At 37.8% G+C, this 12,916-nt stretch overlaps 2 protein-coding genes across 3 annotated transcripts; both read left to right on the top strand.

Annotated features, from left to right (window-relative positions):
• Positions 1-487: 487 nt before the first annotated feature.
• Positions 488-5,861, top strand: LOC106374736 (monothiol glutaredoxin-S4-like). 2 transcript variants are annotated; one of them, XM_048765871.1, is made up of 6 exons: positions 490-3,799; positions 4,323-4,605; positions 4,688-4,851; positions 4,925-5,014; positions 5,194-5,340; positions 5,414-5,861. In XM_048765871.1, the coding sequence occupies exon 1, from the start codon at positions 3,365-3,367 to the stop codon at positions 3,671-3,673; it is 309 nt and encodes a 102-aa protein (XP_048621828.1). In that variant the 5' UTR covers positions 490-3,364; the 3' UTR covers positions 3,674-3,799; positions 4,323-4,605; positions 4,688-4,851; positions 4,925-5,014; positions 5,194-5,340; positions 5,414-5,861. The 2 variants fall into 2 exon arrangements, with proteins under 2 accessions (XP_048621829.1, XP_048621828.1); XM_048765872.1 differs by having other exon boundaries at positions 488-4,605.
• Positions 5,862-8,714: 2,853 nt separating this feature from the next.
• LOC111208944 lies at positions 8,715-9,871 on the top strand. Its single transcript, XM_022708615.2, has 5 exons — positions 8,715-8,730; positions 8,841-9,112; positions 9,203-9,306; positions 9,397-9,632; positions 9,744-9,871. The coding sequence occupies exons 1-5, from the start codon at positions 8,715-8,717 to the stop codon at positions 9,869-9,871; spliced, it is 756 nt and encodes a 251-aa protein (XP_022564336.2).
• The last annotated feature ends 3,045 nt before the right edge of the window (positions 9,872-12,916 follow it).

Here is a 12,916-nt window from a genome sequence, read left to right on the forward strand (position 1 = left end):
CGAAGACCTAATAATATATTCAATCAAAGCTAAATCAGGGATCCAAAAATATATTTTACATAAAAGTCTTGTGATTATTTATATTCAAACTATTTATCTATTCAATTCGTAAAGATATATATTCCGCATGAAAGTCTTAGGAATATGTAGTTTTATATTTTAGTTCTAAAGATATATGATATGATGATTTATATCAATACTCTTTTACATTTTAGTATATATTTATTACTTTTTGGTTCTATATTTTAATTTTATAAGATATATATGATTAGTTTAGAAATTATTTTTTCTTACATAAGAAAAATAAAAGTCATCCATGTATATATATATATACATATAAAGTATAAAACGACCAAACTCATGAGTTAGCTCATGTTCATTAAAGATCGTTCATATAACAGGTGATCTAATTTAAGCTCGATCATTAAACTCATTTATTAAATAAGCCTAAAAAATAGAGATCATGCTCATGAAAAATTGAGCTGAGCTGAGCCAGTTAGCCAGTTCATGAGCTATAGCTCATTTTGACACCCCTACTTTTGAGGTGCAAAACTGAACAGACGCGACAGATGTTTAGCTATGGATGAAGACCTTCACATGGTTTGATTGCACCTATCTTTTGATACAATATAGAGCTTTGAGTAAGCTTTCCAATGCCACCGGTCTGAGGTCAATCATCATCCTGTAGCATACCTTATTCCCGTTTTATTGAAGGGTGGACAGAGCACACCGTCCAGCTCGGCAGATGGCCGAGCTGGATCGACCAAACGACCAGCTCGGCCATCCGCCGAGCTGAACCAGTCCAACTCGGCGGATGGCCGAGCTGGATCGACAACACGCCCAGCTCGACCATCAGCCGAGATGAACCAGTCCAGCTCGGCGGATGGCCGAGCTGGATCGAACACACGACCAGCTCGGCCATCCGCCGAGCTAGACCAGTCCAGTTTAGCGGATGGCCGAGCTGGATCGAACACGCGACCAGCTCGCCGAGCTGGACCCGTCCAGTTCGGCGGATGGCCGAGCTGGAACGATCGTGCTGTCACAGTCCCGTCCTCATAGCTCCCTCCATCGGGATTGAATCGAACATGCTCTTGTTTCATCTCGATCAGAGTCACCGTCGGAACTTTACGATTTAAAACCGCAATAACTCGTTGTCTTATATGAAGTTCAAATTGATCGAATAAAATGACAACGGTTAACTAAACACCTCGAACTGCCTCCACTATACGAGAAATCTGAACCTTCTTCGGAATCGACGTCGTTTCGGAAGCGCTCTTTCGATAAATCGTAAAAACGCTTAAGTGGGAAAACGGCCTGAAAGGGTCCTAGACACGGCTAGAAGCCCACTCGCGATTTTATACGAAATCGAGACCAATTGTTATGACGGTTTATCTTTTATTCTGCAAGAGAAGATAAATGTCAAGTTCGGAGGATAAATGTGAAGTTTCCAAAGATAAACACGAAGATCGAAGGAAAATGGAATATTTCCGCGGAGCGATAAACTCGACTGAGGGCAGAAAAGGAAAGAGGAAACCGCCTCTAGGAGGAGTATATAAGGACTTCGAGGTTGAAGAGGCAAAGGACAATTCTTTTAGACTTAGAATTCTCCGCGCTTAGAAACTTTTAGGCATTATTCTCGACATGCTCTGTTTCTATGACTGGCTCCCGATTACTAGACAAACTAGCCCAGACAGTTCGATCTCTTGTTCTGCTCTTTCAATCGAACTACGTTTCAGAGGAATGTTGAGATATATCTTGGGCAATCTTCATGATTGGAGAGTTGATAATGATGTTCCATACCAATATTTTCCCATCATTGATCAGCATGCTCTCTTCCAGCTTGAGAATGTTTTTTTTTTGAAGAAAATACAAAAGTGTTACGAGAACTACCAGTTTTTCAAAATATTCCAGATCATACAACGACTCACAATTATTGATATGTCAAATTTCTACTTTGATATTGCTAAAGATAGATTGGATACTAGGGGAACCTCGAGTTTTTCCAGAAGAAGCTGTCAAATAGTTCTTTCAGCACATCTTTTATTCATATTGAGAGTCACACCCATAGTACCTCACCTAGCATAAGATGTCTGGAAAAATCTCCCTTTCGAGTACACATATATATGAAGTTATATCTGCAACAAAATTTGTTTTTGAACCTAAATGACCTCTATTGAACTAACAATAAGTTTGAGACAGTCTTCTCATTTACATGTTTGGTTACTTAAATTTTTTATCTTTTTTCTTGCAACTTGTTTTGTTTAGGTGATAGTTTATTTATTACTTTGTTATTGCAATTCGGATTAAAATTATGATTTATTCTCTATTTGGTTTAGATTAGACAAATACTTTAATTTCTAATGTTTTAGTTTTTGTTTCTTGTGGTTTTGAATTTTACTACAAAATAGCATGTTAGAGATGGCAAATGAGCTTACCCGCGACCATTCGTCATGTCCTACTGCAGTTTCGGTTTCATTTGGGTTGTTGCAGACCGTACCGCTGCGAGACGAGGTCCCAGTCTCCCAGAGATATGACCAATTCTGCCCCGGCCCTGTATCCGCCCTATATATATACCATAGTGTAATTTTTTTTTTTTTTTTTGAAAAAGGGCTTCTTACCATAGTGTACTGTTGTTAATAATAATGTAACCGCTATCAGCTGGATTTTACAGATAATCCAGTGGGTCCACAATAAAACTTTCTAATTTTCATGACAGAAATTAAATATGAAAACTATGGATCTATGCGCAGCAGTCAACTTAATTAAATGTATGTAATGTGATAAACTATATATCCTTTGAGAATGAAAATATGTGGTCGACTGGCCGTACTATAAAGATATGACATTATTTGTCCGTATAAAATATTCCTCGCATAAGTTCAAAATTTTTATATATTCCTCGCATGTAAAAGAGATTTTGTTTTCTGTACGTTTTATCGATTTAGTTGATAGTTTATTCGTTAGCTGTAAGAGGCAAAGAGTGAAGGAGGTGCGAGCCGATTTTAGCCTCGAATTCTCAGATTCTCCCAGTATCTTTAATTTCATTATTTAAAATGTGTTTTTTTTGTCCAACAAACTTGATTCTTAAAAGTTCACAAAAAAAACTTGATTCTTAAAAAAAATGGCTACAAACGCATATATGATATAGATTTACGTACCTTAGGAAATTATATATAAAGAACCCTTATACCCTTCACAACATCAAATATTTAAACTCAAATTCACTTATCATCTTCACACAAAGATATCGCAATCTCTTTAAAAGTCCTCTAGTAATCATCCTTTATCATACATTTTAATCAAAACATTCCCAATTCCCAACTGCAAGCTCAGTTTTAATATTTGATTCACATTTTTTACACAAATGAAGAAGCTACCGAAGAAGATTTCCGAGAAGTCGGTAGTGATCTTTAGCAAGAACTCGTGCTGCATGTCTCACACAATCAAGACTCTCTTCTTAGATTTTGGCGTGAGCCCGACGATCTATGAGCTAGATGAGATCAACAGAGGAAAGGAGATAGAACAACCACTGGCTCAGCTGGACTGCAGCCCCACCGTTCCGGTGGTGTTCATAGGAGATCAGCTCGTCGGTGGAGCCAATAAAGTCATGAGTCTTCATCTCAATCGCTCTCTCGTTCCGATGCTTAAACGCGTTGGGGCGTTGTGGCTTTGATTAAATAAATCTTACATATAAGGAGGCACTTTTGCCTCTCCTAAAGCTATCCACGTATGCATTTCATAAAGGATATGGGGTCCACTTAATGTCCGGTTTACTTTATCCGACTGACTTATGGGTTTGGTATGATTTCTGTCTTCAGCTTTTGGTCTAATAAATTAACGAAACTCTGCGTTTTAAGCATCACCCGCTTAGACCATCTTCAATGGAGGTTCTCTCCATTGAGATTCTTAATATATGTATTATGTATATATATATATATGTATATATTATATATGCGTAAATAATTGTCGGGTCCACAATTATTGTGGAACCTCATAAATAAGGGTTCTTAAAGATTCTTAAAACCCTCTTTTAAAAATCTTTATCTATGAAGTTCCACAAAAATTGTGGACCCCACAATTACTTATACATATGTAATATATACATACATATATATATACATAACACATATATTAAGAACCCCAATAGAAAAAACCCCCATTGGAAGTGTCCATATTATCCTCCTTTTTTCCAGAACTGAACTCCGCATCTCTGCTTTTCAAAGTCTCATCTTTTCGTCTACCCTTTTGTTATCTCTTCATCTTTCCTTTGTTCAATGTATCTGTTTTAATTATGCCATAATTGTTAATCACATTGGATCCAGCTTCCATGTCGACGTCTCCGTTTCTTTCGTCTCAAATCTATAAATAGGAGCAGGTTGAGACTACAATGGATTTCCAGCACCACTGTCAGTTTATCATTTTATTAAACGTAGAAAGATTCTCAAAAATGTTCCCTCTGATGCTGTTGTTTCGCACTCCGCGTTTGACAATATCCGCCTCGGAAGATCTGGCCAGTTCATTATTGCATGTCTGTTACATTTTTGGGACTCGAAAAACATCAAGAAACATGGTGAATTCATAGGAATCATTGTACTCCTCCTTAAGGTATTATAACTATAAACATCTTTTTCTCAGTTCTTTTATTCTGCTAGAGCATATGATCTAAATCTTCAATCGTTGATTGCAGAATTCGGTGATACATTGATCCATCCCTGCTGGTCGCGCCAGAAAATGTACAAATATGTACAAGATTAAGGACCACCCTTTCATTATCCGGTTCATCCCAAACAACCATTGATGAAGTCATCGATGATTTGCAAGCTCTCGCAAAGTTTGTTTCGTATACGATTGGTAGTTTATTGTATATGTAATTATATGTTGTTGATGCAGAGTTCGTGAATTAAATCTGTTCATCGCATTGCAGATGTTGTTGGGCAAGTTCAGTCTGTCCAAGGTTCAGACCTTAAGGACGCTGCGTGATGACTCGAGTTGTGGTCCGTTTCGTTGTTGAACCGTAAGTGAACAAAACCGTTACTTTTTCACTTTTTAACAAATACGATGCCACTCTATGTCATAATTGGTAATCACATTGGATCCAGATTCCATGTCGATGTTTCCCTTTCCATTCCAGTTCTTGCTTTCTCAATGTTCTAAAAAAATTGTTTAATGCTCTTACTGATCTGTTTTTTCCAGAGTGATGCATATCAAGCTACTGGTTGCTACAATTTTCTTTGCTCTGATTTTATTCAAATCAACAGCAACATAGCAATGGAAGCAAGTATCTCTCCTGTCTCTGGATATTGTAACTTGCAGTATGACATCAGCATTCTGATCTGGAAGGTATCTTAAGCCACAAAGAGAATTAAAAAAGATATGAGGCACCTTTAACTTGGCCTCTGTTACTTTGTCACAGGATCCAAAAGAGCACTGATGGATGCAATTTAGAAACGGCTATGTTATAGGATACTTGCCATCTTTTCTCTTCTCCTACTTAACAGAAAGTGCGTCAATGATTGAATGAGGAAGAGAAGTGGGGAATTCACAAGCGGATGGGCACCACACTTCAACGCAAATGGGCAGTGGTAGATTCCCAGAAGAAGGTTTTAGCAAAGCAAGTTACTTCAGGAACTGAGAGTAGATGGAAGCGTGTTGTGTTACTTGTGTTTATATATATGTTCGGTCAAACGGTTTTGGTAAAGGGAGATATGAAAAAGGAATTAATTGATATTGTTTGCAGATAATTCATGTTGTTGTCTTTGTATGTGGATCCGTTTCTCCATATAGTTTGGTTGTTACATAGTGGTGATCGTTATATCAGATGACTGTTAAGTCTTCAAATTCTAATTTTTTTTTATAATGAAGATCATGGATAATTTTCTTACAAGTCTTTTAGTTTTGACTTGGAATTCAAGTAGTGTCATTAGTTTAACTAGAAAAGTAAACAAACCAAGACAACCTAAACAGAATACTAATATCGCTGCTGAAAAGCAAAAACGCATCAAGGAAGTTGGGAGACTACAAAAGTGATATAAAAAGAAAGATTAGTAATTAATATAAGACATTTTCCGTTACAAAACCCACTTTGCAGATCTAGAAGAAGACGATCAGATTCGCTAACGATTCATAAACTCTGACAATACCAAGCAACAAGGTCAGCAATTAAACTAGCACTTTCCTTAATTGATTGTTTCTCAGAAAAAAACAAAATTTTACAACCGAGATGGCGCCTTGATTTCAAAATCACAACGGAACAACTCAAAGCTTGAAGTAGAGGAACATCTAAAATTTCCCTCACCGCCAAAGAAGGCAACATGGCCCAATTCCACAACTCTAATTCAATTTAAAACTCTGCTTTTAACTTTCAACACATTATGGCCCAACAATATATTGTTCGACCATAATGGGTTGAAAGTTAACTTGAGATTCGATCCCAATAGGCTAACTGTTAATAAACATATCGAACATTCTTGAAGAGATACGTATTAGTATAAACCATAGCCCAATAAAATTATCATCCAGGTGCAACTCTCTGACTAACACCAGAAGTTAGGCCTGGGATTTGTCCGAACCGAACCAGCCGATCCGAACCAAAATTTTTGGTTTTCGGTTCGGTTTCGGTTTTGGGTTCGGTTCAGTTTGGTATGATTTTGAAAAATAATTCGGTTTCCGGTTCGGTTCGGTTTTCGACTTTAAAAAAAAAACTGAAAATAACCTAAAATAACAAAAATGCGAAATAACAGAACCGTATCTAACCGAAAATAACTGAATTTAACTAAAAATATCTGATTTTTTTAAAAAATAAACCGGAATTAACCGAAATAAATAAATTCGGTTATTTTCGAAAAATAAAGTTAAAAACCGAAATTAACCGATAACCAAACCGAACCAAAATTTTATTTGGTTAGTTTTGGAATTAGTTTAAAAAAAGTTGGTTAACCGAAAACCGACGGTTTGGTTCGGTTCGGTTTCGGAAAACTGAAATTACAGTCCTACCAAAAGTTACAAGTCTTACGTTGACTTCCCCGTTAAAAGTATAACAATACTTTAGTATAAATAAATTTAAACCTATTAATTTTTCTCAAACAAAAAAATAACCTTTTAACAAAGTAGTCTAATGGGCCTTCTGCAATAGTTGCAATTTCAACTACTAGACAATTACTAACTTTAAAATTACCTCCCGCACACAAAAGAAACACCAAACAAAAAAAAAAAACCGTACCCCAGATAATACACGAAGTGTTATAAATCATTAAGTGGATGGTCTATAACCGGCCCGGTCCATAACCGGCCCATACCTAGAGAGAGAAGAGAGAGAGGCGGCCGACTAAGGAGAGAGAGGCGGCCGACTAAGGAGAGAGAGGCAGCCGACTTAGGGTTTCCATATTACTAGTTTTCCTATTCCTTGTTGGTTTATGATTTGTAATCTTTCCATTTATGTTTTTTCATTTAAACTCTTTTGTAACCCATATATAAAGGGATTTATTATTCATTAATAAAAGACACAGAATTCCCTACTCTTTTACAACACGTTATCAGCACGATTGTTCTCTGCAATCTAAAGCTAAAAATCGCCAACCCCTTAAACATAACCTAGCCGGCAACTTACCTAAGAACCCTATTCTGTTCTTGCTTGTGTTCCGGCTTGCAACTATCCGATCAGCTTAAACCCTAAAGCGTTCCTGATCCTAGACTTCCTCAGTTTCCTGTTCACAACAGAGCCAGCCAACGGTCCTGATCAGACAGCTCGCAATACCGATCAGACGCTCGCGACACGTTAACAAGTGTCCAGCTCCCGTTCCCGATAAAACGTGTCCCGCGTCTCAGCTCAACCAGTACGCGTCCGACGTTCCCAGCTAGCTCACGCTCCCGAAGGACCAGCTTCCAATCCGACGATCGACGCCCCCAGCTCGAAGACGCATGAAGCAGACGAACGTCCCCGGAAGCAGTTGGCACGCGTTCTTCGTCCCAGCTGTTCACGATCCGAAAGCAACCAGCTCGTGTCCAGCTCGTGTTTGTTCTCATTCCAGCTCGAGGTTCATCCGTTCCCTTTGGTGGTCCGGTTCAACCCTACAAACAAAGGTATACCGAATAATCTGAGAACATAATGATCAAACCCTAAAACCCTAATCCATAATTATGGAAATCCGATGTTATTGATCAAACCCTAAAATTGGTATAACCTAAAACTGATCATCTCATAATCACTAGATTGAAATCGGTTCCCTAGAACATGATTAATTGTTTTATTGATTGTTTCTGATCTGAGTTATGAAACCCTAAAATTTGGAATCAAAACCCTAAAAACCCTAATTGTAAATCGGTTTTGTTTGATGTCCTTATTTGATCGATTGATCATTGAGGTTTTTTTTTAAAAAATTGTTCCTTGTTTGAATGATTGATGATCTGAGTTTTAGGATTGATAGATTGATTGTATAATCTGAATCTCGAATTTAAATCCTAAAGGCCTTGAAAGCTTGATCACATATTGCTAAAATCGAATTCTAGTATTGTTTAAATCAAAACCCTCGATATCATAATAAGAAACCGATTGATTAGGGTTGTTTGCATAAACATATAAAACTGAATATGAATTGCATTCGTCTTGTTTTAAAATATCGACCAGCATGACATATAGATCGTATAAACTTGAATAGTTTGCATCATAGAATTGTATGGCCGTGCGGCCTAATATAGAATCTATGATTGATCGCACCATGGTCGTTTTAGATTGTTTGAAAACATGATTGTATAAGACTTGCTTGTGGCCGAGATTATTGATTGTCTTGCGGCCACATGATCACATTGTGAAACCCTAAATTTCGAATGATAATGTGATTCAGATGTCGAAAATCTCAACCTAGACTATGTTGCCCTTAATCTCTCCGGAGACTACTATTTGCAATGGGCACTTGACACAAAGATTAACTTGAGGTCAAAGGAACTCGGTGATGCTATCATCGAGGGCAACAATGAGACAGATAAGAATCGGTACATGGCTATAAGTATTATACGCCACCATCTCATTGAGGGTCTAAAAGATCAGTACCTCACCATGGAGAATCCACTAGACATTTGGACCGCTTTACAGCGACGATATGATCACCAGAAAACGGTGCTATTACCAAAGGCTAAACATGACTGGAAGAATCTCAGATTCATGGACTATAAGTCTGTGGATGAATACAATTCAGTATTGTTTAAGATAGTCTCAATGATGAGACTTTGTGGTGAGGAAGTATCCGAGAAAAAGTTGCTTGATAAAACATTCTCCACGTTCCATTCGACGAACGTGTTGCTGCAACAGCAGTATAGAGAGAGAGGCTTCGCCTCATACACTGATCTGATCTCGTGCCTACTCCTGGCCGAGGCTAATAATGAACTCCTGATGAAAAACAGTGAGATGAGACCCATCGGAACAACATCATTACCAGAAGCCAATGAGGCTGAAAAGAAATATCCCAAAGAGTGCAACCACGTCCATGATGATAAGAGATCACACGGCAAAGGCCGTAGTAGATACAAAGGACGTGGCCGTGACAACTACTCATATGGCCGGCAAGGAAACCACAATAACTGTGGTCGTGGTTCCAGCTATGGTCATGGCCGAGGAAGTTATTGCCGTGGTCGAGGCGGCATATCCAAACCGTCTAACTCGACCAAATCAGCTTGTCACAGATGCGGGATGAGTAACCATTGGGCCAAGAATTGTAGAACCCCTAAACATCTATGTGAGCTCTATCAAGAGAGCCTTAAGAACAAGAACCCGGAAGCCCATATGGTTCATGATACCGGGTATGATGCTGATGATGATTCCGACCTTGAAAAGGACGACCACTTGGATTTTGAGACTTCTGATTGTCTCAAAGACTAAAATCGACATCTTGTCTTATTGTTTTATGAAATGCTTTGAGTTCATTGCTATTATATCTTGCCTGATTTTGCTTGATAATGTGAATGATTTTATTGATAAAGAAATTGCCTAAAGAGCATTATAGTACGGGTATAGTAGCCTAGTAAGAAATCTATGGCCAAGGCATTGCCTAAAGGGCATTATATACACCCAAGAATGTATGACCCATTGAGTTATAGTAAAATTGTTTCCAAATAGAAACAATGGGCAAAAGGAAACAAGTTCCTTCAGATTTAAAGAAAGAAAACACCTAAGACCTTATAAGAAAGTGGTCAAGACTATACCTACGTACTCTACTGATCAAAACTATGCTACAGATCAGTATGATAAGAGGCAAGAGCCGTGGTGACCATACTGATATATCCCACGAAATTATATACTTTTATGGCACGACTGGATTAGCCATCCTAGTCTAAAACTTGATGCAAAGATTGTTATTGAAAGGCACACAGAGTTATCCCATAAAGATCTCACGTTGTGTAACATGTACACAAGGGAAACTCATTAGGCTTGATTGTCCTAAGCATCACGAAAATTATAGTATGTTCATGAGGGGGAGAGAGGATAAAACCCTAAATCCATGACCACACTACAAATTCGTGTACTACTATGGTCTATGACCATGCTATAAACGGCTCGGCCGTAAAGGCCATTACCTATAAAGGTTCGGCCGTATAAGCCATTATCTATAAGGCTAAGACTCTAAAAGTCTATAAGCTTGGGGACATCATGAATTTACATGTATAGAAGGATAATATGCATCAGGCCATATAAGTGAGCATAGATATTCTCATCAGATTGAATACGGGTCATAAACCAGACATACACCATCTTAAGAGATTTTGAATAAACCACCACATACATATATGTGCCGTCTAAGATGGAACCTCAGAAGAGGATTGGGAATATATGTTGGATAAAAGTATGTCTTTCTCCCACGAGTTTTAAAGAGACCTTGAGCCAAATATGGGTGATCAGATTGTGGCCAGGTACACAGATTGCATGATCAAAGAATCCGTCTATCCAACATTAAAAGGAGAAAGTTATAAGCTGGGTAAAGAATGATAAAGATCAAAAGAATGATAAGAGAAATAGAATGGTAGAAACCATCATTGTCTTGGCAAGATCCTCGGACTAGAGAATATAATGTAAGACATCCAAAGAAAAGAAAGATTATACAAAGCTAGCTAATCGAGATGCCAGACACATTGACCCAAAACAAAACGAAAATAAAAGAAAAGAATGACTAAGTCATAACCAGCTTAGCACCAAAGGAAAGTCTGATGTCCTAGAAAGAGACACAGTCAAGTTGCTACAGAGTCTATATAAGATATACCAATGTGTTCCATAAGATAAGGAACCTCGGAAAGAAAAGAGAAAGGTGCATAGAATACAGATCCGATGTCATAAGGGAAACCATACCAGACATTAAAAAAGGCTGCGCAGCTAAACATCTAAGGTACCAAACCATGTAGCTTGGGACGCCAAGCTGCTAGGTAACAAAGGTTCTGGATAATGAAATCTCAAATCGATTAGAACATGTCTGGAACACAATGGAACCATATACATAAATGTCGACACATAAGAGATATATTTGTATAAAGATACATAAGAGAGTAGCACTTGAGTTTAAAGATATATACGAGGATCATGAACCCACGAAAGAGTACTCATAATGATTAAAGATTAGATTGAAAAGATAAACGTGGGGTTTAAAGTATCTAAAGAAGAGATAGGCGTATTGGCCATACATACATATACAGAAACGCCATCTGATATAAAGCAGTGAAATAGATGGGTCTTGTGAGGGAAAAGAAACCGTGAAATATGGTACATGATCACGTGGTCTAAAGGTGTTCATGTTTCCTACTAACAGCATACGATCATAGCTTGTTACACAAGGATACTCACAGAGACCATGGAACAGATTATATGGAGATAAACTCCTATGTGGTGGATGCTGCTACATATTTTCGAAATTGATAAAGGTCTGGTCATAAGAAAGAAATTAGATTGACATATAATGATGTAGTAAGCAGCATATGGATCACTGGATAAAGAACAGCTTTGTTCCTAAGCTGTTCATGGACTGAAACAAAGCAGCTGCATATAGTATGAAATACTAGTAAAGGAATTGTATAAGAACAATCCAATTCAGTCCACACACATATACAAAAGAAATTCGAAATTCCTTGTGTCTACTTTATCAGCCTAAAGAAAGGTAATTTGGATTAGCTCAGCTTGCTATCTCATATATCATGTTCTCCGAATAGACAAATCCGACATCAGATCCCTTGTATAAGGATCCGGCATAGCAGAACAGTTTGTTGCTGCTGTATAAGGCAACTACTCCCACAAGACTCTGTCATGAGGCTGAGAGGAGATATTTAACTTATCTCGATCGGGTACCAATATGTTGCAGTCTATAAGCTTGTGTGATCAAAGTCCATGACCTAATATATATATATTCAATGTGTGATATGATACATGGCAAGAAAGGTCATGGGACGCCATCAAGATAAATATATAGGACTGCAATGTCTGATGTATATGGCATTACCGAATGCAACAAAAACCGATAGCCATGTATGAAGTCCACGAGTGTATTTGGTCGCAGAGCCATAGTTTGATAAGATCGTAAAAACTCGTTTCAGCAATGATCATTGGTCACATCATGATCTTGGACACTCATGAGACGAGTTGTGGACATGTATAGACGAGGTCTATGACCCGAACATGGATCGATCAGATTAAAACATTGCCGATGGTAGTGAAAAGGAGAAGTTCATATAGTCCACACTTTATCATCGTCACCAATCATAATAGCCAAAGGGAGTATCCGTGGGCTTGTGTGGTTGAGATCTATGACTCAACATGAATCAATTAGAATAGAATATGGCTGATGATGATAATAAAGAAATATCAATGGACAAAGACATTGGTACACATCCGTGTATAGAAGATAAACCGGATCTTAGGTTTACGACCTGAGATTATAAATTCATG

This window comes from Brassica napus, chromosome C8 (genome assembly GCF_020379485.1).
Source record: "Brassica napus cultivar Da-Ae chromosome C8, Da-Ae, whole genome shotgun sequence".
NCBI classification, from domain to species: Eukaryota; Viridiplantae; Streptophyta; class Magnoliopsida; order Brassicales; family Brassicaceae; genus Brassica; species Brassica napus.

Coding starts and splice junctions, on each gene's coding strand:
- LOC106374736 (XM_048765872.1), top strand. CDS start 3,365: ATGAAGAAGCTACCGAAGAAGATTTCCGAGAAGTCGGTAGTGATCTTT.
- LOC111208944 (XM_022708615.2), top strand. Junction 9,113..9,202: donor GATATGATCACCAGAAAACG/GTGCTATTACCA, acceptor GTATTGTTTAAG/ATAGTCTCAATGATGAGACT. Junction 9,633..9,743: donor TTATTGCCGTGGTCGAGGCG/GCATATCCAAAC, acceptor AGCTCTATCAAG/AGAGCCTTAAGAACAAGAAC.